Here is a 25,215-nt window from a genome sequence, read left to right as displayed (position 1 = left end):
TTATCATCTTTTTGTATGTTTGGTTTTGTTGAGAGGAGGCTCGGGTAGTGGCACAGTTGAAGCTCCCTTGTTATCTCTATTTTGATGACTTGGCATATACCTTCTTTCCCTTTAATGGAGTACATTCCTTTCCTGTATTGTTATTTTCTATATTCTACTAGATGTAGAGATAAATTTATGCAAAAAGTTATTTTATTGCTACAATATTTTCTTGGAAAGGTTGAAGTTCACGAATTTTTCCTACATGCAATTGCTAATTGTACAGTACAGCGCTAAATGAACTCATTTCACTTGTGTTCGACATATTGAGAAGTCCTCTGTCATGACCTGGGTGTTTTCACTGGTTTTTCCGTCTTCGGTGAGCTGCTCACCTTGTCGCTAGAACGACGCATAGCGAGTATTCTTTCACGAAGTAGTTTCTCTCGAAATTCGGTTGAAGATAACCGCTTGGATATTGGTTTCTCGGCTTTCTAATTGGAAAATGACCAATTAGTTTTCTGAGAATTCATGTCGGAAAGGAGGTAATATATGCATAAAACAGAAATGGGAAACAAACATCAGATAGGATATCAATCTGTGTCTCGAGAGAGGTGTAGATTGAGTGTGGATTTGGACGTTCAATGACCAACCTCATCAGCATCTTTCATGTCTTGATCATCTGCTTTGGAAGGTCGTCGGGTGGATTCCTCGTCTTCATCAGCCTTCTTCTGTCGTTTCTTGTCAGGTGAGGATACAGGAGAGTTGCTACGGTCTCTCCTTTCCGTGGGGTTGTATCTATCCATTGAGCGTCGACGCTTTGTGTCTCTCTTTGGGCTTCGGCTCCGGCTATCGCTGGGACTGCGGCGCCTGCGGGTATCGCGACGGCGGTCACGGCTGTGACTGCGGCTGCGGCTTCGGCTGCGGCTCAGTCGGCGAGGGTCGCGGTCGCGGGTCCTGTTTGACCTGTCTGCAAGGCGGGAGCGAGATAGAGATCGGGAGCGAGAGGCGTCTCGTCTGCGGCGGTCTCCTCTGGGGGAACGTGAGCGGGATGCATGGCTGCGGGTAATGGATCTAGCACGGTCACCGTAGTCCGGACTGCGCCTTCGCGGTCCTCCACGTCTGCGTCGGTCTGGGGAGGCTGAATTGCTGGGGGAACGGCGACGGCGTTCGCGGGGTCTCTGGCGTGGCGCATCACGTTCGCGGCGAGAGGGTGAGTGTTGCGGGGATCGAGAGCGAGATTGCGCGGAGGTACCAGATGGGCGACGACCACGGCGGTTATTGGGTGGAACGTACGAGTCGAAGTCACGCCGGGACCCAGCTTCACGGTAACGATCATAGTCCCGGTCTCTGGGAGGGGGAGATCGCCTGTCAAAGTCTCGGCCTCCACGGCCACCACCTCTTCCACCATATCTTCCACGATCCGAACGCTCTTGGCGTCTGATGTTATCAACGTCGCGCTCACGGTTTTGCTCTTGTTCCTTCTGGCGGCGCGAAGCTTCGGCAGCTTTCTCGGCATCGAGCTGGAGAGAGGTATAGTTAGGAGAAATTCAGGAAACGGGTGGGGTTGGGATGTACCTTTTCTTGTATGAGCTCTAGCTTCTTAGCTTCTAGAAGCTCTTTCGGAACACCCTGCGGATTGGCTTGACCGCTCAGGCACAATGACCACAGCTCTTGGCAGAACTTGGGGGTATCTTTATCAAGAAATCCAGTGAGCTGGATCTGGAGGGATTTGATATCGGGCTAGGCGCAGAGCAAAGTCAGCAGCTGCAAGATGTTGATTGACAGGTAGCCATACATAGCGTGGTCCCTCCAAGTGCCCAAAGCACATCTCAATAACAACGTCATCTTCATTGCCTAAAATCTCCGATATGCGCCTGGCGATCCATCTGGTAGATCTGTCAGTCCGAGGATTCAAGTTCAGAGGCCGCGGAAGTGCTCACTTCTTCATAACCTCAATGTTGACCTTTGTCATGTCAACTTTCCGATTGAACTCAGGAGGGAATTTGGTCTGCCTCAGCAGCTTCGCATCAACACTTGAGGCCATATTCGCGAGAGATGGAGAGGGGAGAGGTAAGGAACCTGAAGTCCAAATACGTTCCGTCGCCGAGTTGCGCTAGTGGACACTAGCGTCGTCCAAAATACTGCCAAAGGCGGTAGCGAAGCTTAAGTGGTATACAGTCCGCAAAGAGCTAAAATCTAACCTGTAACTAAGACTTGCGAATAACAGATTGCACAGGATCTCCAAAATTCTCTAGAGCTATGCTGTATTGTTCTGTTCTGAGCTTTTAATGTACTTCACATGGTATTTTGTACTATATCAATCCTTATGACAGGGTGTGCTAACCGGCTGGTGAGATATATATACAACCACACCCTGGTTCGGAAAGATAATGTAATATTTGATAACTGACTGCCCACCACGCTGCAGCTTCATTGTCTTTAGCATCAAAGAGGGAGAAGGACCTATCTTGTTTGAGACTAATGGTACTATTGTCAAATTTCACGGTGGTTTGGTAGAGTATATCAGCAGGCATGTTTACGGTTCATAGAAAAAAGCTAAATGATAGTTGGCTCGAGGATCGTATACATGAGCTTCGATTTAGACTACTCACTGGGCACCGCCAGCTCTTCTACCATTGCGGGGCCCTGGAGCGCTGGGGAGTTTGGCTAGCCGCAACAGCCAATCCTGGGCTATAGAGTATTGGTTGGACAGAATGCAGAGAAGTGTATCAAGTGAGATTCTACCAATGGCCCTCTAAGCTTACTCTTGAAGATAGACATGGGGTATTAAATCAATCAAAAAGAATACATGATACATGCTATGTACGGGTCTGGTTGATAGATCATTACTAGCAAAATTAGGTCGATCTAAGGAGAAAAATCAAAATAATTAACCCAGTCAAAGTCTGTTCAATTTACCATAAGACTCAATACATCCATTCTTCACAAATCACTTCCCAATTGCTGTTTTCCAGGTTCTCTGGCATGTTGTTGTACCAGCGTCGCCATAGCAACACCCAACACGTGACCGTATAGCGCGGCACTCGCGAAACCTCGAGATAGGCCTCTTCCCTACAAGAACAACAAACAGTCGACCAATTTGGAGGGGCCGCATTGATTCACGACTTCAATGTAGGTATCGTCGCCATGGCGTCCCCGAATATCCTCCCATCTGTATACAACAACGAGTATCGACAACCTTCCCGACCGATGTCCCGAACTGCGGTTTCACGCTCGGGTTCCAGACGGGTATCACCCGCAGTTCAAAACAACGGCTCTCTATCGAGGCACTACTCCGCAGGCGACAGCTCAGACGAAGAGGTCCCTGAGCCAAAATTTAGCGCGTCAGTCAAAGCACTTTTGCATGGCGATGATTTAAGTTCGTCGCCTCATCTGCAGAAAGCGCAGCCGTTGTCGCACCAGTCGCGAGTTGCGACGTCACGTCAACAAAGCCATTCTCCTCGCAACTCCTCTCCCCACGACCGTTCGACAGGGAGCCCGGCGCCCAGAGTTGTCCGCATCGGAGCGCTTTCATCCGGATCCAGGCATTCACGCGAAGGATCCCCATTGTCCAACAGCCACAGCGCAGAGCCGGAACCTCACCACCACCACCACCCCAATGATTTTATTACTCCTGCTCCACGCCAGCGGAGTGTTCGAATCAATGTTTCTCGCAGTGACCCCAGGTCTCCCTCCTCGATCTCGCCCTCAGGAAGACGTTCAGCGGAACGCAGCTCGAGTGATGAGTATGGTAGTGCCGAACGCTCAGACAGTGACCGCAAATCGCATTATGAGGATGATCCTATGACACGTCTCGGTACTTCCTCCGTACTCCGCGGGCGCGGTGGCGAGGAGCCTGGACCCCAAAGCTCACTGCGTGTCAAGAGAGTTGGTCGACTTGCTGGTAGCTTCTTGACTGGACCCGCTCGGAGAGGTGTGCTACGACGACAGAGCGAAGAAAACAACGATGAGGACCACCAGTATCTTTCGGCCGATGGCGTCAGGGAGGATGTGGAAGCAGAAGAGAATGCTGAATACCGACCTCGCACAACTAAACCATCCTCTCCCAAGGTATCATGGGCCGACCCTAGCCCCCCTCATTCACACGAAGGGCACCGCGCGGAATACCCTCTTCGCGCGGCTGCGGTTGAGGGTCCGTTCTCAAGGTCCAACTCACCAAAATCATATAATTCAAAGTCGACACCCGCCTCATCAGACATGTCCTCCAAAAACTCATCCGCCAAGGAACAACCTGTCTTCAAGGTCCCGTCAATGCCCCCTCTGCCATCGGTCCGTGACCAGGAAAATGAACCACCGCCGACTTTCCGGCGAACAAAGCCTCAGGGCTTGAATGTTTTGGACAAGCCCGACAAGTACAATGTTGTTTATGACACCGACAAGAAAGAGGCTGCCGAGACCCCTGCAGGTACCTCTGCACGGAAGATACTGGCCACAAGAAGCAACAACACTCCCCACAGAGCCGCCCCTCCCCCTCCGAAGATGTCAGTTCTTGAGACTGCCACTTCAACAGGAGGTGCGTCGACATCCCAATCACGAAAGAAGAAGACGCAGGTCTCGATCAACGGCAAGCATTTCACCCGACTTGATTGCATTGGCCGAGGTGGTAGCTCCCGCGTTTACCGAGTGATGGCAGAGAACTATAAGATTTTCGCGCTCAAGCGAGTGAATCTTGAAGATGTCGACCCCGTCACTTTGACAGGATACAAGGGTGAAATTGACTTGCTGAAGAAGTTGGAGAATGTGGAACGTGTGGTGAGGCTCTTTGATTGGGAACTCAACAATGACAAACATGCTCTGAGTGTGCTCATGGAGATTGGAGAGTCCGATCTTGAGAAGATTCTCACATACCGCTTGAATGCCGAAGACGCTACTTTCGACATCAACTTCACGCGCTTCTATTGGAAGGAGATGCTTGAATGTGTTCAGGCTGTCCACGAGTTCAATATCGTCCACTCAGATCTGAAACCTGCCAACTTCCTCATGGTTCAAGGCCGATTAAAGCTCATCGACTTTGGAATTGCCAATGCGATCCAAGACAACACCGTCAACGTTCACCGCGAGCAACAAGTTGGCACACCCAACTACATGTCTCCCGAAGCCTTGGTTGACTCCAACGCATCCCTCGGCCTACCAGCAAGCGTTGGAAAGGTGATGAAGCTGGGCAAGCCCAGTGATGTTTGGAGTCTTGGTTGTATCCTGTACAAAATGGTCTATGGACAGCCTCCATTCGCCAAAATCGCAAAATATTACGAGCGCATCATGGCCATCCCCAACCCCCGTGTACAAATTGATTTTCCGGCGTTTGGTGTTGGCGGCGTTCCGGTCCCCCCTGGCCTTGTCCGAACTCTCAAGCGCTGCCTGCAGCGTGATCAAACTCTCCGACCAACCATCGAGGAGATGCTTGGCCCCCGCGACCCATTCCTGCACCCCGATGCTCAACTCGAGGGTGCCGTCCCCGTCACCCAAGATATGCTCGGCCGCATTCTGGCCAATGTTGTCAACCACTGCAAAGCCCGCGGCGTGCCCAGGGAAGAAGAGCTGGCCGCATGGCCCGCAGGCTTTTTTGCAAAAATCAAAGCAGCACTCGAAGAAGAAAACGCATGACCACAGCCCCTCCGCTCCTTATCACATTTCCTTTGTCTTGACTGCCATGTTGAACTCTTTACCTTGTTCCCTTGTTAGCTAGAACGACTTAATGACCGGTGTTGGATGCTTTACTTTTCTCTTGGTCTGGCTGGTTAATTTGCGAGATATTTTTCTGCTTGTGTTTCTTTTTCTCCTTGCATTGCATCTTTTCCTCTTGCATCAGCCCTCGGGGTTTTTGTCTGATCTTACCGTTCCAATATGGTGGGTATTTCTTTTGATGATATTCGGTTCAGCGCAGCGTGTGGATTTGCATTCCTGTATATGATTTGATCAACCCTTTTGCTCTTAGGATATTGTTCCAGCATTGGGTCTTGGGAGTTTGAACCCCCTAATTTGGTTAAGATGTTAATTGAACACTTTTGCCTATCTTGAATCCTTGTCCAAAGTCACGTCATCAGTTCGTAGTTTGTGTAGCTCTTGTCAATCATGTCGTCTGTTCAGTATCTAACTTTGCTTTCGTGATGGTAATGTAACTTGGAATGTAGATAGATTGGTGTCTTCATAAAATCATGGTTATATGTCTGACTATCTAGAAACTAGCTATGTCCATTCAGAAGCCAAACATGCAGAATACTTTTCGTTTGAAATCAATGGACTTGATTTTGCGCCATTAACACCGCCCAAGCATAGAACAATCATGATAGATTGTATGTATCGAGAAAGGGAAACATAGAACTGCCTGAGAAAGGAGGTATCGAAGACAGGCTGATGCCTATCGGAAATAAAGAGGAAGTCTATGTGGTTGATTTAGACAAGGAGAACCCTATTAAATGTTAGTTTCTGATATGATGAACAGAAATCATAAAGGGAAACTCACGCATTGACACATCCGTCGTTCTCGGGGGTGTTGGTCACCTGGGCCCATTTACCCCAGACGACCTTACCGGTGGTGGTAACAAGTCCCAACTCGGAAACGTTCACCTCAATGATGGTTCCTTTGGTCAGGACACCCAGCTGAGTATAGAGAGGGTTCTGGGGGTTCTTCTTGACGGAGAGGATGGGCAGTTGAACGGTAACAGCCAGCTCGGGACTGAAATGAAAAACGTTAATATCGCATATCACGCAGGAAAAAATTGGGGGCAATGGTAAACAATTCCCCTTGGTAGCACTTACTGCGTAACGTTGGCCTTCTTGTAACGCAGACCCATGGGACGAATGAATCGCTCGTACTTGACGGGGCGACGGGTGAAGTCGTTACCAACAAATGTAGGCTTGGTAATCATACGCTTCCAGGACTTCTTGTGTGTCTTCTTTCCGGTGTTGACAACCTTGAACATCTCCTCCTCACTGATACCCTTGACCTTAGGCAGGGGAACGGCGAACTTGGCAGCCTTCTCGTTACGCTTGTCCTTGATAGCACTGGAGAGGGCCTTGGCGTTGGTCTCCTGCGACCGGTCGAGCAGGTACTGGGGCAGAGGGGTCTTGGAGGGCTCGTCGGGTGCGGCGGACTTGACGTTCTTCTCCTCCTGGGCCTTGATGCGCTTCTTCATCTGAATCTTCTCCTTGTGGCGCTGCTGCTGGTACAGCTTGGCCCGCAGACCACGCAGGTTCTGGGCATCGTGGGACTGCTTGTGTCCCTCACGAGCCTGGCGCTTGCGCATGCGCTCATCATGATCAAGACGCTTACCATGCTGCTTCGTCCAGCGCTCAATGTACCTTGGGGGTTGTCAGTTGGGGAAATTCGGGTGGTGGCTGGTGGGGAAAGACGAACTCGTTCTGAGGCTGTTGGTGGGAAAAAGGTTAGTAAACTTGATAATTGACTGAAAATATGATATATGATAGCGTGAAACATACCATGATGAAAGCAGACTATGAGAACCTGCTGGGATGGGAGATGAAGTTGTTTCTGAAGATCTACTGCAGACCGAAAAAGTTGTGATGCGGCAAAGATAGCAGGCCACGTGACTGGCTTATCAGTAAATCTAGTCCCTGAACTTCGAGTCTGGCAGTTTCATAGACGAAGTTGCCAGATAGTGACAAGTTTGTAGTAAAAATGCCTGCATCCTGTGGAATAGGATATTTTATGACCATGATCAGAATCTCAACTAAATTATCTTTCTCCATATGTACTAGAACTCCAATCCAAGAGGCATTTGCCCATCACGTGACTCTACGGGTAGCAAAGCGGCCATTTACGCAAAGTAGACAATTTCTCTAGTTACGGGGCCGACTTACGAAGCATCTTGAATTACAACTACCGCAAACCACTTCCACCCCGAGCTCCAATTGAGTAATTGGAAAGGCTCAGCCAAGATGTTCTCTCGCACAGCTCTACGGAGCCTCGCCTCCGACCTTCGCCGGGCGGCTCCATCTACAATTTCATCCGGATCTCCCCTTCAGCAACGAGCATGCCTGCACCAGACAACATCATGGATGAACTTGCAACAAACCCAGACTCATTCGTCATCTTCAAACCCCGAATCACCACTTAGCGCCACTCCCCGTGCACAAAACTCCCAGCCTAAGGCCGAGGCCAACAAGGCCGATTTCGTGCCCACGACACGTGCCCACGTTCCCATTGAGAAGCAACCCATTGCGCCCAACTTCACCACCCCTCTTGAAGTGACAAACTCCCTCATGTCACAGCTCCCTCACCTCGCCGGCCAGAAGCCTCACTACGTTGTTGCTCAACTCCACGCAAAACCATACCTCTTGACGGAAGGCGATCACCTCCGCTTGCCTTTCCTCATGCCCAATGTCAAGGCGGGTGATATCCTGCGTTTCAACCGTGCTTCTGCGGTTGGTTCTCGCGATTTCACAATGAAGGGTGCTCCCTATATTGACGAGCGTATCTACGAATGCCGGGTTCGTGTGACGGGTATTGAGTCGGAGCCGTTGCGTATTAAGGAGAAGACGAAGCGGAGACAGAGGCACGTTAAGCAGGCTAAGAGCAAGCACCGCTATACTATCATGCGCGTGATGGATGTGCGGGTTAAGACTCCGGATGAGTTGCTCGAGGAGGGTGCCATTGTCGTGGAGGATGGGGAGGACAGCTCGGTTATTGAGCCCCGGTCATGAGTGCATAATTGTTTATTTTTGTTGAAGGCTTCAGGCGAAAATTTGTGATGTCGGATCAATATCCGGCAGTGGTTTGAGGCTTGGACAATGCCGTTGAGTTGTGGCCTGATTTTGGCTATTGGGTGGTTGTCCTGCCGTGATGCATTGATATCTCTGCGGCATGCTTGTACAGATAGATGGATTTGGGCTGTTCTATATATGCATTGTATTCTATTGTGTTCAACTATTTCAAAGACTCATTTGACAGCATAGGCTGTAAGTCGCATGTCTCCCAATGTTAGGGTCAGTTCATATCACTTGGACCCTGGGTTGATTTCCCCCGAACACTATTCAGAACCTCATCCGCAATCTTCTCAGCAAAAGCATAGACAGTAGATTGAGGATGGCCAGATGGCAGAAATGGGACATTGCTAGCATCGACAACCCTCAATCCATGAATACCATAAACACAAGCATGACTATCTACCGCAGCCATCGTATCATCCCTGCATCCCATCTTGTAAGTCGCCGACGCATGATAGACAGACAGTATTCATACTTTGTTGGATGTACTCTGAGCATTAAAACCAGGGAAGTACTCCTCATGCTCTGCAACCCCGAACATAGCCAACTCAGCCCAAGTCCGCCGCTGCCGCTTGAACACCTGAATAGCAACTTCCATATCAGTGTGATCTACGAGCTACTGTAGATCAATGACAAGTGGAACGCACATATTCGGAACAGCGAGTCGAACAGAACCTCGCCATAAAGGCGTAATCAGGGCTCCACTAATTGTTGCATATTGATAACCGTCTTTTGGATTAGCTGTCACCTTGTTGAGGTTATATCCATTTAATGCATAGATCGGTAATCATTCTAATTCTGGCTAGTCTGATGGAAAATTAGACAGGGCGTGTCTGGAATTCCCAGTGAGGTTTGAGCGGAATGAATTGGGCAGTTTCTCGCAACCATAATAACATAGTCGAAGGTTGCGTTCAAGCCTGGTGTGCCGAATGATGTTCCTAGCAATGGACCTGTGTTGCCGTATGCAAAGAGATTTAGCTCTGGGGATGATGACAATGCAGATCCCACAAGCGTCGGTGTGAGCCAGAAAAACCCAAGCTTTGGTTGTGGAAATTTTCAGAGCATGCTGACCGTGCAGTGCCTCGACCACAGAGATTTAATGTTCACCATAGTTCGAGTCATGCCATACTATGTTAGCTAACGGTTGAAAGCTTGGAGCTAAATCGATGATGCATGTAAAGGGGTTGTTGATGCTACATTTCTTAGGCTTAATGGTTGGATCTGTGGGTTAACATCTCAACATTGAAACAAGCCTAAAGGACAGAATAATATCATATATGGAAAATTCTGATTGGGTATCAGGTAAAGTGGAAGTAGGGATAGTATAAAATTCGTATATCATGAGAACAGACTTCAAGCAACCAATTCAGCCGCAGAAACGGGGCTACTGATCTCAATTGCCCGGGAAGTTTGTGAAATAGGACGGAAATCGTCGCCGTGGAACTCAGATGCCCAGTCAGAGCCTTGGAGTATATCTAATTCTTGAGCTGAAGCCAGACGAATGTGTGCAGGCGGCACAGATGACAGAGTAGTATCCATGATACCGCCTTCCTCATCAACAGGTGCCGACCACCGTTTCTGAGAGTCAGAAGAAGAACTGCTTGCCGATGTTGTAGAAGGTCCCGAGGAACGAGACAGGCTTCGAATTAGAGGTCGAAGGGTAGGGAGACAGGCACAGATGATGCCAAGAGACTGTTCAACCGAGGACCATATTGATGGATCGACGCTTGTATAGGTGGGATCGTTCATGTCTGAAAGCTTGAAACTGGTGACTCGGAGAATTGAAACGACACAGACACTATATCAAGCTTAGCGACTATATCGATATCATAAAGGAACAATTCTCCCCAGGATTGGAACAAGACTTACAAGCCACCAAGCATGAAAAGTCCCGTCAAAACCCACTTCTGTCGAATAGTAGTCTTCACACGCCACGCCATAGGGAGCGGGAGGCAAAGGATCAAAAAGTCGAGAAGCATATTGGCAACGCCATTCCACCGGAAGAATGCTACTGTATCAATGCAATGACCTGGCAGGCTTGGATCCCAAAATTTGGCTACTGGCGAACAACAAGTGATTGCGGTAATGGTACACGCGATAAAGTATGCGATGACTAGAGCGCCGGAGATCCATAGAGCCCAGCGAAAGCCCTTGACAACACCGAAGATTCGGTGGAAGAGAAGGAGCAATGATGCCTTGGTAAAGACAGCATTAGTGAAGTAGACGATCTGAACAGCTAAAAAACTCTACTTGTTTGTCAGACTTGAAATTAGGCAAGCCATAGAGAAATACAAACCTTGAGGAAGTTTTCCATATCTTCGGACGGTATATACTGGGAGTGGCGGCCATAGTCATAGAATGCAATCTGTACCCATCTCAAGATGGCAAGGGACCAGTTGAAGGCCTGAATCGAAAGGAATGCTAATTAGTTGTTTGTTTCATTGCAAACAGGATACCAAGGAAGCAACTTACCAATGCCGCTGCAATAGTGTAGTCATCCCACCATAGTCCGGCACGGGAAACATAGCGAGAGATAAATCGTAAGATCACACAAAGTGTAGCTGGGACAATAGTAATGATTGTCCCGAGCAAGACGAGCCAAGATATATTGTCATTTGGAGGTACCTCAATGGATTCCATGCACGTTGAGATTCCTTAGATGAGTTTGAGATCTGAATCATCTTGGCGGGACGTTGGATATTTAATCCATTCATCTGATGAATGGCATTTATAGTCCGGGAACCATTTATCGCGACGGAGCCGGCCGGGGACCATAGCCATCTTGCCGAGCCTCACTTATGTTTATTTATTTAGCCTGCTAAACTGGGATTTACCCGGTTGAAACGGTGACATAGCTCGAAGAGGCATCGGCCCGAGTGGTAACTATCGGCCGGCCGGTGGCAAATTTTGGCGCAGCACTCCCGGCCGAATCTTGTGGCGAAACATATATCAATACGTATATTTGCAGATTTTCAAAATATGGGGTGGGAATAAGATGCGGTCGGTTAGACCCGTCAGTATGCCAGAAGAAGTATATGGGCGAAGCAGTTATGCTAAGACTTGATGCAGTGGCAGAGGAGAACCGAATAATGTCAGCTTAAGGGTAAAGTTGAGTTATGAACATTGATGAATTTTTTTCTACATTCACAAGAATAATACATAGTCTACTATGTCATAGTCTACATGAAAAGTCTTTTGCCAAATATCAATGTCGAATAGGAATATGCTCAACAAGATCATTAGATGCTTCCAGTCCATTAACCAGTTTCGGACATACGCAAAGAGATCAATGCAAGTATAAAGTTGTTCTAGACTATACAAAAATAGATCTCAGCCCCAATGTCTGCCGACAAAGCTCCAACGATACCTGTTGCATCTCGGCGTAGAGGTGGAACTCATCAGCTACATAAGTCCCTAGGAATCGCTGGAAACCATCAAGGTCTGGATCGGCACTCCTTATGAGGTCTTTTGACAGAGAGATACTGCCAAGATTCGAATTGAAAATACCACCCGCCGACAGTGGCAGGAAGTCTTCATATGTCAGAGGTTCATAACTCAGGATACCCTTGGCGAGAAGATCCTGAATTGAGACTTCACCCTTTAGCATTACTTCGTGAGCCAGCTGCTCACCCAATGAGGTCAACCGGTAGGAGAAATATGCCAACTTCAAGTCGTGGAGCTTTGAGAGGCTGTCAGGGAACTCTTTGAAGTGATCTTCCAATAACTTGTCATAATCGCTTCCATTCAATCCCATCTTCACAGAGTCTACATTGACTCGGTCCAGAATTTGATCATATAACTGCCGTCCTTCCCGAGTCAGAGCATAGCCTCGCTGCTCCACTTCACCGAATCTGGCTGTGTGTGAGCCTTTCACGTAAGACCCAGATAAGTCTCGGAAGTAGACAGTCTCTTCAAGTGCCTTGAAGCTTGTCTGCCGAAGAAGTATTGGACATGTGCGTTTCGGCGGTCCTTCGATACGTTCTTTGGCAGGCATCCCGTGGTCCAACATCAACTGCTGGACAAAATCGATATCAATAGTCCGGGGCGTTAAATGGTTGATATGTGAGCTGGGGAAAGAAACAATATCAGCGATAAGAGGATGTTCAGCTTTAAGTTGGTGGTATTCATCATGCGTGACAGTCGCTTTGGAGTGCCATCTGAATGTCTCAAGACCATTTGTGATGAAATCTGTACACTGTTCAGGTGTCAAGTATCCTTGACTTTCTGCAATATCCAAAAGACCCATCAACCTTGGTGTGAAAATGATCCTTTGCTCCAATGCTTTCTGCGCAAGCGCCCGGGTCTTCTCTGTCAACAGTTCCATTCGCAAAACGGTCGTAAAAACACGGAACGGGTTCTTGTCAAGTGCTTCTTGGGTTTTCGGGCGGAATGCAGTGGCATGCATAGGAAATCCGGCAAGACTGAGGTCATAGTAGCCCACCGGGTACATTCCCATCACAGCAAACATCCGACGGATCGTGGCAAGTTCATGAGCCGTTCCTAAACGAATAGCCCCGTGTCTTTCAACGCGATGCCGCAGGGGCAAAACATCATCTGGATTGATGAGCTTGGGACTGCCGTTTGTCTGGTTGTCTTGGATTGCTTTCCCGTCTGCTTCCCAGACTACATCGATGAGGTCTCTATAGAGGGGGACCTCGCTCTTGTACATATCTGAAAGAGCATGACAGAAGCGCGAGCGCATATCATTCTGGTCCCAGTCCATGGTGGGCATTTGTGTGGGAGGTATGGATCAAAGAAGTAAAATAAGTATGACATGAACAGGTAGATGCATGTAAGATTTGAATGGGGTGAATAGTGATGAAGAAAGTAGAGATTCAAATGAAGACAAGTCTTGGCTAATTTTGCACGATTTATATATGCACATTCCCATTCTCTTACACATCGGGTGATATCGAACCTGCTTGCCATCGCCGTGCCTATCCGCTATCTAACTCCTTGGAGATAAGGGATCCCCCCCCCCCCCCGATCTACACGATATACTTAGCTGAATTAGCTAAGAATGAACTATCTTAGATCCGATTCGAGGAGAGTGAGTCATAGATCACTTTTTTACAATATATCTATTCTCTATAGCGTAATAACAATGCGGGGAACGGGCAACTGGTGAAGCGTTATTTGCTTGTGGGTATAGTTTCCGAATAAACCAATGGGATGAGGTCCGATCCGACTCGCCGACAATCGCCACATCCCCGAGGTAGGCATAGAGAAAGTGATTCCGGTGCAGTTGGCATAATAATTACTTCAAAACTGTACGTTAAGATCATAGGATCCATATATAAGGTTATCGGACATTACCAAGATTCGACTTGGACTGGTCCTTTGTCGCACTATTAGCACAGAATGTCGCATGTCTCACCACTAACAATGCATTCCAAAATCTCGAATTACGATTTAGACGTGCTACTGACCCATATAGAAGGATAGGTGTGATGTCATCTTCCGGTTATAGGGACTAACTTCATTGTAGAATCATAGAGCTTCTCGACTCAACTCTTGTGTTAATTCTTGCATCAAGTATTTCGTATTTTTACGATCATCATCTTCTTCTGAAACTCTTGATATCTCTATTCTTTTAGAAAGCCATGGCGGTCAAGGATATCAAGAGTACCAGCTTGGCAGACCCCGAGCTGCTTGAAAAGATTGATCAAGTATGCTTCTAATGTCGGAAATTATATTGATCTTCCACAATCTGTAGTAGCAGGTGACCAGTCGAGTGGAAAAAAGGTATGCTCTGGAAGGCTTGACCAAACTGAAATTCCCACGTAATAGCGGCCCCTGCACTTGCGTCGCTACCCAGATCATTTTCCGACGAAGAGTCAACGGATACCCGAATGATTTCGGCATTTATTATTCCAGTACTAGATCTGGGTACTGATGAAAAAGAGAAACTCAAGAAATGGAATGCCACTGGTTTGCAGACTCTCGGCGTGAAAGGGTTTGCTGAGGTGATAAGTGAGGTTAGACTTTTGGCTTCCTGCCATACTATTTAATAACATACTGAGCTCTATAGGTTCATAAAGCCTTGGGTCTCTTTGATTTGCGGAGCCCTGAAAGTTTTGGAACGCCGATATTCACTAAAAGCGTGCTTAGTCTTGAGACTTGTGGCCCCCAATAGGATCACCTGGGTGAGGTTGAAGCTCTAGGAATATTCAAAAACACGGATCCAGGAAACACCACAAAAGAGGATATAGCGCTAGTTCAAATCATGGTTTATAGTTACATGGAGAACCGGCGCTCTGTTATGTTGACCGTTGTTCCAGCAATGCAGATATTGCAGCGCAGGAAATAATTTAAATAGCCCGCGAAATCGACCCAGAAGAAAGAAGACTTAAACTTAGTATTATCTAGAATAGTCATCAAGAGGGTTGACTTTGGAAACTTGGATGTGTCCAGGAAAAATAGCTATAGCTCTACAAGTTAAATTGGGAGATATTAGTGAATGCATTCTCATCTGAGTAGCTCATCAAGATCATTCTTCTTTTGTTCCCTTTCAAAAGGTTGAATGCCGGATGCAAGCCACGATCCGTTGCATATCCGTCGGAACTTTTTCGGCTTCCGTCGGAAACAACATCGGTACTTTAACAACATTAAGTTTCGTTGGCTCAATTTTCATAATGAACCATTCTTTTTGTGACATTGGAAACAATTGAGAAGATACTGTAAGATTAGAGAAAAATTCCAATAGACTCTTGGGGCGAAAATATAAAAAGACGCATCGACATCTATATCGGAAGTAACCACAATCCCGACCTATGTATGCCTCGGAATCATCGAATATCAACCCCAGGAAAAGGAAATACATTTAAGAAACAAATTCAAGGTCTGAAACTTTCCCCAGACCCCGCAAGATACCCCATATAAGGAAAGTGAGTAATATGTCGGAAGTTGAGTGGTGATTGGCTCGGCAAAGCGAGTTCGTGCTGCCTTCCGATGGGGCCGACTTTTCTCAAACATCAGAGAATGACAATTTCGCGCAGTCTGGATACATGCGACTCAAAATGTACTTATAGAAAGGATGGACGAACGCGAAGTGAAAACAAAGCGGGCTTCACATTGTCGTATACCGCGAGCGTCCCGCGCATGCGAAACATGTCGGACTCGGAAAACTAAGGTGGGCCCCATCCGCTTGGATCTCTTCACTCTTCGTTCGAGTAGTATCCTGATGGCCATATAGTGTGATCAAGAACAACCTTGCTCCTATTGTGCATGTATGCTCCTTATCTCGGTGACGTCAGTTGAAGACGTATTAACTCTTAATCACAGACCACTCATTCGACTGTGTATTCCGTACATCTGGCGGTCGTGGAACTCCCAGTGTATCGAGTCAGAGGAAACGAGCTGCGCGTGAGGCTCAGCACAGGTTCGACTCTTGAATTCAGCCATTTTCGAGCAATCTGACTGAAAACAGCCAAAACAGTGCCAGTCGGCCATCGCCATGGCCGGGTGTACGGCCAAGCGGTACGCCCCAGAGTTTGGCTGAGGTTGCAATAGATACACAGCCAGTAAACCCCTCACAGGACTGGTCTCCGGGTCTACTAAGATTTGGCTCCTCCGGCGTCCATATCGCACCTAAAACTCCGAGTATATCGACTGCACAGGATAACCATTACGACAGTGAGTATCATGCTTTCTCACGTTTGGAATTTCTGAACCTAAAATTTATCTTAGGCCCAATTTCCGAGGTAGGCGATGCTGCATTGAGGGATGGCTTGAGCGGAGTCAACCTACACACCAACGGAACCGAGTTCTATGGCAACTCTTCCAACCTAGCATTCCTCGGAAACCTTTACGCAAGAGCCCGAAGCCAAGCAGACAACCGAGATCAATACCAGCTGGCGGATTATGTCTCTCAGCTAATGCAGGAAACACCTGCTAATCAACGTGATCAACCTCCCCATCCAGAGCCGAGCGATCACAAAAGCGGGAAGTCGGGCAAGTCACAACTTTCAATTGTGAACTTGCTTTATAATGCGGATTACCCGGGCCATCTTTCGCCTCAGTCTCAGAGCGGAGGGGAAGCTGCAACGCCGACGACCCAGTCCGTCCAAAGTAACTCGAGCGGCCTGCTTAGGCCTGTGAGCAATTGTATGACTCCCTTTCAAGTTCCAAAGCTATAAAGTGCTTCCTAATTGAAAGCGACAGCACAAAAAAACCACCTTGAAATCATTTTCCCCAGACTTACGAATAATGCGCAAATGGAGATTGAGAAAATCTTCATTGGTAGCTATTTCGCTAATAAGCACTACATCCACCCAATCCTTTCCAAGAGCTCATTCATGAGACGCTGTGAAGTTGAAGCCTGGCCAAATTCAAGACGTGCTGGCCTCTTTAGAGGTCTCACCAAATTTGCTAGGCTCTACTTTGCAGTTGTTGCCTTGGGGGCGATCAATGCCAGTCCAGACGAGACATCTTTACTAGACCACTTCTGCCAACAGACAGATGATCAAACAAGAGGACCGACAGGGTCTGTATTCTCTGCTCTTGAATTTGCCAGGTTTTATTTTGGGCTCGCGAGACAGACCATGGGCGATATGTTTGAGAGTTCTTGCTTAGAGACAGCTCAAGCTCTTCTGCTTTTGGTAGGGTCGGATCACTTTGAGACTGAAACCAAGCTGATATCCAATCGAAGAGTGTATTCCGTCAGAACTCGTTACAGCCTCATAGCTGTTACATGTACAGTGGAATGGCTGTTCGCACAGCAGCGGCTATTGGACTTGGGTCGAGCTTGTCTTCGTTGCCTCCTAGTGCTCGACGGGAAGCTCGACGTACATGGTGGTATGTCAAACACCTTCTTATACTGCAGATCAAAGCTAACAATAAGATGAAGGTGTATTTACTCACATGAGATGTCAGTAACCCGACCTAGACTTTGATACTATGCTAACTTACCCTCAGAGAGATGTGTTGCTCCTCCGGACGCCTAGACAGCATGAAAGAGCTTCAGTACTACCAAGCCTCCATTCCCAAACTCAAATGTGATGTCGGTGACCTTGACCCCGACGCTGAAGATAATGACATCGCCATGATTCCAGTAATGATAGCCTTGGCGCAAATCAACACGGAAGCATCCCACCAACTTTACCACTCCACACAGCGATCAATGGGCGAAAAATCTTGTCTAGCAATTGCCCTAGATCAACGACTTCTTCAGTGGAAAGCCAACATACCGTCCTTTTTGAATTTAGATGCAAATGCACTGAATGATCCTGAATGGGCATTTAAACAGAAATTGGTTCTGAGGTTGAGTGAGTTGGATCATCTCACGGGTTGCTAGATTAAAGCTATATACTGATGTTGATTGCCCTAGGATACTATAATACCCGAATCCTCATCCACAAACCATTCCTTGTTGCAGCAACAGCTAGCACAGACACGGAACACGATCTTTCCATTCACCTACATGCGTGTCTCACAGCTGCACGGATGAGTATCAATATGCAGTACGAGTCATTTATGCACCGGATCTACATGCGTACTTGGTACGTCCTTCTTCTGTTGAACCTCAATGCTCTTGTACCTGAAAATAGCTAAGATTTGCCAGGTGGTACAATACAACATACGCACTCTACGGCTCAATGATTCTTCTCCATATCGTACTCTCGGGCTATCCAGGCCTCCCAGACGACGAATTCCTCGAGGATGTCGAGAAGTCCCTACAGATCTTCTCCGCCATGAACGATATCATTGTTGCGCGTCGCTGCGCCGAGATGCTCCGAGAAGTACTCGAGGTAGCGCGGACATGTCTCACCCGACGACGTGGAAGTGCATGCCCTGCACAGTATCGGGATCATGGCCCTAGCGAGACTCAAGCCCCAGTTCAACTCCCTGGTCTTGATACCGTGTCCAAACCCAGAAGGCCATCGTCAATGCAGAAAGATACACCACTGGCTGGTGGATCGTCCCTATCCCCAAGAACTGCACCTCTGCCCAGGTCGGGATTCTCTGTTGACACGCCCTCGTCGATCCTGGGATACCAACCTGGTACAAACCATGAGCCGAACCCTGATGATGAGGATTTCTTCTTCTCTTTGTTCAGCAATGAGACACCACGGCAGCCTGACCGCACTCGAACTGAGATACTGGCAAACTTGGTAAACCCGAGTATTTTGGAAGACTTCGCTTTTGGTGGCGGGAATGACTTCTCTTTCTTTTAATCTTTCAAATGCCACCAAATTGATACAAAAAAATGATTTGCTTAATAACTTCAAGTATATGTGAAATATCCAAATCATAACCAGAATCCGTACAGCTCTATGAAATCACAAATCAAATCTAGAACTTGGAAAAAGCAACATCCTCATGAGCATCAAAAGGAACCCCGTCATCCAAAGAGTTGATACTCTGCGCAATCTCTAGCCCTTTCAACCGTTTCTCCTCAATAGCCTTAGCAATGACCATCTGCTGATCAATGGCATTTACACTCGGCCCAGAGCCATCATCAGCCCCAGACTGACCAACAGAGTTAACCACAGTGCACGACCCAGGAGAACCACATTCCCCGACAGCAGGGATAAGCTCACAATCACTCAAAAACTGGACCGGCGAGATGGTTTTCCTCCCATTCTTAAAAACCATCCTCCCCATAACAACCGCCAAAACAACATCTTTGCCATCCCCATGCTTTTCACCACAACGACCCTTCTCCAAATCCCCTTCCTCTCCATTCTCACCCATAACTCTCTCCTTTGCCCTCTTCTTCGAATCCGAAAAATACCCCGGCTGGAACACCCCCTCCTTAACAAAATACGAAACAACAAAACACCACTTCAAATCCCATCCAATGATCCTCGTAACGATATCATACCGCTGCCCAGGCTTTATAGGTCTTTTAAAAGAACACTCAACACCAGCAAGAACAGGAAGAACAGGGAAAACACCATCCTGCTCTTTCTTCCACTTATCATATCCCAGCCGGAAGAGAGAGGATAAGTGGTAAACACGCGCCGAGTCGAAATCAGTTAAATACGTCGCGTTCGATTTGTGGCCTAGAAAGTCGATTTCCCCTAGTGGGGTGCTGCTTTTCCAAATTGTTGGTTGGAAGACGGGTTGGGTGGCTAGTGTTGGGGGTGGTATTGGGTTTTTGTTTAGGCAGAGGCGGAAGAGGAGGGAGCCTAGGACTCGGACCTGGTTTTTGGAGAGAGGAGGGAAGGGTTAGTATTGTATTTAGTGGTTTGATCTTTCGGTGGTGGTGGTGGTGGTGGTGGTGGCGGTGGTGTACGTACATGCCACATTAATGGGAATATCTTCAGACTCAATATGAAGCATATTGCTCGCCATAGTGTTTGAAAAGGCCATATCAGTACGGCGCATATTCTTGTGGTAATAGGCTTGTGATCGGGCTTGGTTTTGCGTTCCATTGTTGTGAGTGCTGTGACAAGTTGTATCCTTGCTGCTATATTGTGAACATATATTTTGACTTGTTTATCTCTCTTCTGGGGGGATCCTGGTCAAGGACCTTTATAGTACAGGGATCATCCTTATTGATCATTGAAGGATTCGGCATTTGCGGTTAACGTACGTGTCATGTACACCTCCATTCCAAACGCCGAAGACGGTGACCTCATATGAGGTGCATATAACGTCGATGTATGTAATTATGTATGATCAGTGAGTGATTGTATAGTCCGAGTTGGACTAATAGGCAAAGTGCGGGATAGATGGGGTTGTACAGTATGAAGAATGGGCGATCATGGCCAAATGCTTTGTTAGCAAGGGATGAATAGCATCATTGGCTCCGATTTTAAATGCAGAAAGATAAGATTGGAAGTACGGATTATTCTGTCGTCGTATCGTCGTGTCGTTTATCTATTATTCTATGCGTTGTTCGCAGATTGGCCAATAATTTCCGAGGGCTATTGGAGATGTCCCTAACCCCGCAGGATGCTGTAGCTTCCCTGATAGTAGGGATATAACAGAACGTCAAATAAATCACATCAAAGCATCACATCTCAGAATGACCAGGCACACCTGAAACACCAAAAATGTTACACGGTGATACCCACACACGGCATAGTCCATACCTCGGCTTCTGGATAAGGTGACACAACATGTCCAACAAGAAAGGGAGGCACGCTATATCATCACAGCGATTATTGTCTGATTATATACACAAAAGCCCATGCTACAGTATATTTATTTATCCCCAGAACACCGGAATCCGCCAAGCGTGGAGTTAACCTTAAATCAGATCCGGCAGTTTGGATGGATCTAGTCCGAATCAGGCACTAGCGTATATCACTACATTTAAAACAAAAACTACCTCCTACCTCATCAAGGTACATAGATGTACATTTACAAAATACTCAAAAGAAAAAAAAAACATGGTAAAAAAAAATGAAGTGATCATAATCCATATGATTTATATACAAGGGGATACTGCCATCCCATCTATAACCATCCAAAGAGGAATAATCATCCGAAGATGCAGAAGAGAAAAAGTCAAACGAAAGCGAACGAATTCGAACCCATTTCCAGTATCCAATATTCCAAATTCCATCCGAACCAGGGTAATTCCGTCATCAAAGTACAAAACAAGAAGCACAAAAGTGAACAGCGCGTTTCTGCAGAAACGCGTACATGGGTAAAATGCAAGAATGCATACATGCATGCAATATAATCAGATGAAAAAAAAAGCGCTTCAATGGGACAAAAGGCAAATTGAAACGCCAAGGGTGAGAGTCGTGAGGAGGGTCGTTCAGTGTAAGATGAGAGTAGAGGTAGAGCCAAGAGAAGAGTGAAAGCGAAATCAAAGAGGCGGCATAGAAGCATCTCCGTCCTCCATATCACTAACAGAAGTAGCAGGCGAAGCCAGACCAGAGATAACAGACGAGGAAGTCCCCGTCCCAGCTTCCATCATAGCCTCGTCATACGTGCCATGGGCGGTAGTGGGCAAACGCGGTGGTGCAGTCTTCGTTGCAGCCATCAATTCCTCGATGCCCGGTTTAGCGGGGACATGCTTGTGGAGCGCGGTAGCGTTGTCCAGACTTTGTAGGGCGAAGCCCATGAATGCGGCGTTTTTGTGGCTTACATCTAGTGTCCAGCGATACTCGCATAGACGGACCCGGTAGAAGTCTGCTTCTTCGCTTGTTGGCGCTGTGATGCGGAGGAGCATACCGAAGGAGCCAATTAGGGAGAAGTTCGTTCTTGCCGAGGCGGGCCAGAAGGAGCGTAGGTGGGCTGGTCGGAGGCGGTTGACAAAGTCCATTGCGGAAATTAGGCGGGTTTTGGCTGCTGAGCGGCAGATGTGTGCTAGGTATGGGTCTGTGCCTTCGGCGAGGAGGGAGCGGACTATGCAGCGGTGCAGGGTGATCTCGGTGGCGAAGTAGGCGAGGTGGAGTGCGCCGTTGCGGGCGTGTTCGTCTGTTATTGTTTCGACGAGCTCGCCAGTTGAGGTTTCCATTTTCAGGGATGAAGGAAGGGAGGAGAACCAGTCTTTTAGTCTGATTTGGGCGGGTTTGGCTTTTTCGAGGATCATTCGTGTCCGTTGGTTGCCTGCTGCTTGGAATTCTTCGATGGCCTGTAGGGTGTAGAAGCGGTCCAGGATGTCGGAGAGGATGGTGGTAAGGGCTACCATGTGGCAGAAGAGGAGGGGGCCATGACCGACGGCTCCTTCGTCGTGTGAAGAATCTGTACCGGAGGCGAAGGCGTCTGAGAAGTCCTGCTCCACGAGATCCTTGACCGTCCAGTTAAAGGCGAAGATGTGAGACGGGCGGCCATGGACGAGTGACGACCATTTATCCTGCATGTATAATGCCCACGCCAGTCGTTTCCGGAGACCCTTCTCCCACGTTTTCATCCGCCAGTTCGTGCAGTCCTGGTGCAGACCTAGCTCGAAGCCAGCCGTGACCAGCTGCCCGTTCAGCGAAGCCGTTGCCAACGTCGACTTTTGCGTCAGCAACAAACCAGCCTGGATAGTCGAGTGACTAGGAAAAGGCAGAGAATCCTGCAGCAACTTCATCGCCGCAGCCTCCAAACGCGCAGCATCAGGTTTCCGAGCGGTCTGCGAGTTCGCACCGACATCAACAAACTTCAATGTCAACACATAAACTGAAGCAAGGAGGAGCGGCGACAATCCACGGCGTTCCCGATACGATTGACGGAACGCCTCCTCAATCAAGATGGGGAACGATGGATGCACATGGTCGAAGAACTTTTCAATCAAAGTTGAACCATACGGTGCCACCAGACTCTCAATGGCATCGAGCGACACCTGCGAATCACCGACAGGCACTGTATCGACGACACGCATGAAAGTGGGATCATCCGCACACCTTCGCACGCGCGAGTTAGAAATGGTACATTCATCATACTCGTCAAGAGGAAGATATTCCAACAAAGTCGGTTCCAGCTCTGTGGTCATACCGATATGCTGGGTCGACTGGTTAAAGAAACCCGGACGAATCATGTTCCGGGGCAGCGGGTGAGAGTGTGACTCGGCACTAGCTTCTCCAGACTGTTGCATGGCAGGTCTAGGGGCATTGTTAGAACGGGACTCGTTTGGCATGACTGGATTGGTGGCATACCGCTTGACCGCTTCGGCCGCTTCGGATTCGGATAGCTTTCTTTTCTTAGGTTGTTGAGGTTGAGTTTCGGCAGTCAGAGTAAAGGTACACTCCTGGCGATGGAAATCGCATGAATAACACTTGTTGACCATTTCGTTCATGGCACACCTGCTTTTTCTCCGGAGACAGGCGTCACAAGCTCCATGGCGGGGAAGGGTCGAATTGATGGATATGGGGGATGGGGAAAGAGTCGGGGTCTGGGGGGAATGGGAGTAACCCGGCTGGAGAGTGATTGTAGCCATTGTAGATAGGTATTTTACTGATATTGAGTTAGTTTCATTGGCAGAGACCAGAGATAAGACGAAATGTACAATTTGGCTTATCAGAAAAAAAAAGTTGGTTATCTCCGAGATCACCGAGTCTAGTAATCAAGCAGACGAGTCTGCTAGGGACTGCAGTAAAAGGAGATGCCGGGTAGTTCGCTCCGTCATTCCTGTAGGGAAGTAGGGCCGGCAAGAGTAGAGTACAGAGTAGAGTACAGAGTAGTGAAAGTAAGGAAAGGGAAGTGAAAGTAAAGAAAGAAGGGAATATATGATGACATCTGTATACTCATGTACCGAGAACAGTAAGGTCGGCACCCGAACCAGACGATCGCCAATGTCTCTCGTAACATAAACTTGTACCCATTGACCCCATTATCCAAGCCGAATTGTCAAAGATAAGGATTGCCATCGCTTGATTGGTCCGATCGGGGATATTACGTACTGGCCATCATTATGTCAGCATCCCAGTCCATACAAGAGCCGCCAATTTAAGGGTGTTAGATAATAAGAATAGAATTAGCCTAAATATTAGTGAACAAGAATATCCCTGTATGGACATCCTGGTCACAGCATTAAGTATGACTGGTCTAGTACATGGACTGCGACTCCGGCCCAATCAGCGGTCTATGATAACATCTCTCCCAGCCAATCATACACGCAGTAGTGCCCGAAGCAGAACTGGGGAAATAACTGTGGAGGAACCATTCAGAGAGCACGCGATGTACCTTATTCACTACTCTGATTACTTGATTGCTACGGAGTGGAACACGCCGGAGTATATGACTCCATCCCCGGCACATGCTAAAACGCTATTCCGGTGGCAACATCCCAGTTTCTATTAATCATATCCTAACGCCCGGCTCATTTTTGAGCTATGCACATGCCAGTACCACTCACTTGATGGTTAACCACTCATCAGTTACTCCGTGAAGTTGCGCAGTTTGGTCAACTCATCCAGCAACTCCTGCAAATCCCCATCCGAGATCTTATTCTGCAAACTGGGAATCAAGGACTTGGCTTCCTCGGCGTTGTCACAGCACAGACTCCCTATCCCAAACATTAATATTAATCAATTCCCCGAGGTTTATCCAACCCGTCCAATCTCGACCAAAGGATAGACCGGGCTGTGCAAATACAGTTGTCCAGGGTATGAACTCACCAAGCTGTGACCGTTCGAACATCTCCAACTCCGTATGCGAATTCAGCAACCGCTCAACAGCCTTGATATTCTCCTCATCCTTAAACCGCGCAAACACATCCAGGTAATCAAGTGTCTTGGTCAGGTTCCTAGATAGATAATATATCAGTATCTGATAAGCATTGCACATCGGACCATCTTTGTTCCATTTAGAGCGGAGCTGTCGACTTACTCCGGCTCTTCGTATTTGTTGCCTCCACGACGCTTGTTCTCGAGCACTTTGTGGATAACTAGACGGGCTTCAGAGAGTGAAAGCGTGTGTGTGTGTTGGTCGGCACCGAGCTTGAGTGTTGAGGCGGCTTCAAGCTCGCCTTGGGGGAGGGCGCGCTTGCGGTGTGTGGCGGGGGGCAGTTGGACGCTCATTGTGATCTCGGGATGTCGGGGTTGAGAAGTGAGGGATAGAGGATGAGGTGGGTATTGGAGACTCAGTGATGCGACACTTGAA

The 25,215-nt window shown here is 47.9% G+C and overlaps 11 protein-coding genes across 11 annotated transcripts; 4 read left to right on the top strand and 7 right to left on the bottom strand.

Annotated features, from left to right (window-relative positions):
* Positions 1–904: 904 nt before the first annotated feature.
* Positions 905–2,023, bottom strand: N7508_005472 (PWI domain-containing protein; the record flags this gene model as incomplete). Its single annotated transcript, XM_058463538.1, has 5 exons — positions 905–1,389; positions 1,442–1,499; positions 1,555–1,719; positions 1,775–1,865; positions 1,920–2,023. 5 exons carry the CDS (start codon positions 2,021–2,023, stop codon positions 905–907), a joined length of 903 nt encoding a protein of 300 aa, XP_058320016.1.
* Positions 2,024–3,126: 1,103 nt separating this feature from the next.
* Positions 3,127–5,604, top strand: N7508_005471 (serine/threonine/tyrosine protein kinase MPS1; the record flags this gene model as incomplete). The annotated part of the gene is made up of 1 exon (XM_058463537.1): positions 3,127–5,604. One exon carries the CDS (start codon positions 3,127–3,129, stop codon positions 5,602–5,604), a length of 2,478 nt encoding a protein of 825 aa, XP_058320015.1.
* Positions 5,605–6,393: 789 nt separating this feature from the next.
* On the bottom strand, positions 6,394–7,443 carry N7508_005470 (rRNA-processing protein NSA2; the record flags this gene model as incomplete). Its single annotated transcript, XM_058463536.1, has 5 exons — positions 6,394–6,409; positions 6,464–6,676; positions 6,760–7,302; positions 7,358–7,368; positions 7,441–7,443. 5 exons carry the CDS (start codon positions 7,441–7,443, stop codon positions 6,394–6,396), a joined length of 786 nt encoding a protein of 261 aa, XP_058320014.1.
* Positions 7,444–7,899: 456 nt separating this feature from the next.
* On the top strand, positions 7,900–8,664 carry N7508_005469 (mitochondrial 54S ribosomal protein bL21m; the record flags this gene model as incomplete). The annotated part of the gene is made up of 1 exon (XM_058463535.1): positions 7,900–8,664. One exon carries the CDS (start codon positions 7,900–7,902, stop codon positions 8,662–8,664), a length of 765 nt encoding a protein of 254 aa, XP_058320013.1.
* Positions 8,665–10,080: 1,416 nt separating this feature from the next.
* Positions 10,081–11,367, bottom strand: N7508_005468 (uncharacterized protein; the record flags this gene model as incomplete). The annotated part of the gene is made up of 4 exons (XM_058463534.1): positions 10,081–10,525; positions 10,597–10,973; positions 11,024–11,131; positions 11,200–11,367. 4 exons carry the CDS (start codon positions 11,365–11,367, stop codon positions 10,081–10,083), a joined length of 1,098 nt encoding a protein of 365 aa, XP_058320012.1.
* A 673-nt stretch (positions 11,368–12,040) lies between these two features.
* On the bottom strand, positions 12,041–13,450 carry N7508_005467 (VOC family protein; the record flags this gene model as incomplete). The annotated part of the gene is made up of 1 exon (XM_058463533.1): positions 12,041–13,450. One exon carries the CDS (start codon positions 13,448–13,450, stop codon positions 12,041–12,043), a length of 1,410 nt encoding a protein of 469 aa, XP_058320011.1.
* A 1,800-nt stretch (positions 13,451–15,250) lies between these two features.
* N7508_005466 (uncharacterized protein) lies at positions 15,251–17,644 on the top strand (the record flags this gene model as incomplete). Its single annotated transcript, XM_058463532.1, has 9 exons — positions 15,251–15,321; positions 15,923–15,956; positions 16,012–16,108; positions 16,157–16,206; positions 16,266–16,362; positions 16,417–16,833; positions 16,891–17,212; positions 17,428–17,523; position 17,644. Coding segments are annotated over 9 exons (1,185 nt in total).
* A 33-nt stretch (positions 17,645–17,677) lies between these two features.
* On the top strand, positions 17,678–18,902 carry N7508_005465 (fungal specific transcription factor domain-containing protein; the record flags this gene model as incomplete). Its single annotated transcript, XM_058463531.1, has 3 exons — positions 17,678–17,993; positions 18,056–18,227; positions 18,290–18,902. 3 exons carry the CDS (start codon positions 17,678–17,680, stop codon positions 18,900–18,902), a joined length of 1,101 nt encoding a protein of 366 aa, XP_058320009.1.
* Positions 18,903–19,020: 118 nt separating this feature from the next.
* Positions 19,021–20,058, bottom strand: N7508_005464 (acyl-CoA thioesterase; the record flags this gene model as incomplete). Its single annotated transcript, XM_058463530.1, has 2 exons — positions 19,021–19,802; positions 19,971–20,058. The coding sequence occupies 2 exons, from the start codon at positions 20,056–20,058 to the stop codon at positions 19,021–19,023; spliced, it is 870 nt and encodes a 289-aa protein (XP_058320008.1).
* Positions 20,059–21,493: 1,435 nt separating this feature from the next.
* On the bottom strand, positions 21,494–23,401 carry N7508_005463 (putative C6 transcription factor (OTam); the record flags this gene model as incomplete). The annotated part of the gene is made up of 1 exon (XM_058463529.1): positions 21,494–23,401. One exon carries the CDS (start codon positions 23,399–23,401, stop codon positions 21,494–21,496), a length of 1,908 nt encoding a protein of 635 aa, XP_058320007.1.
* Positions 23,402–24,491: 1,090 nt separating this feature from the next.
* Positions 24,492–25,133, bottom strand: N7508_005462 (DNA-directed RNA polymerase II subunit RPB4; the record flags this gene model as incomplete). Its single annotated transcript, XM_058463528.1, has 3 exons — positions 24,492–24,619; positions 24,732–24,859; positions 24,943–25,133. The coding sequence occupies 3 exons, from the start codon at positions 25,131–25,133 to the stop codon at positions 24,492–24,494; spliced, it is 447 nt and encodes a 148-aa protein (XP_058320006.1).
* Between the last annotated feature and the right edge of the window lie 82 nt (positions 25,134–25,215).

The sequence above is a fragment of the Penicillium antarcticum genome, assembly GCF_028974205.1.
Source record: "Penicillium antarcticum strain IBT 31339 chromosome Unknown utg000005l_segment0_segment0, whole genome shotgun sequence".
Classification (NCBI taxonomy): domain Eukaryota; kingdom Fungi; phylum Ascomycota; class Eurotiomycetes; order Eurotiales; family Aspergillaceae; genus Penicillium; species Penicillium antarcticum.
This window is presented reverse-complemented; position numbering and strand designations above follow the sequence as displayed.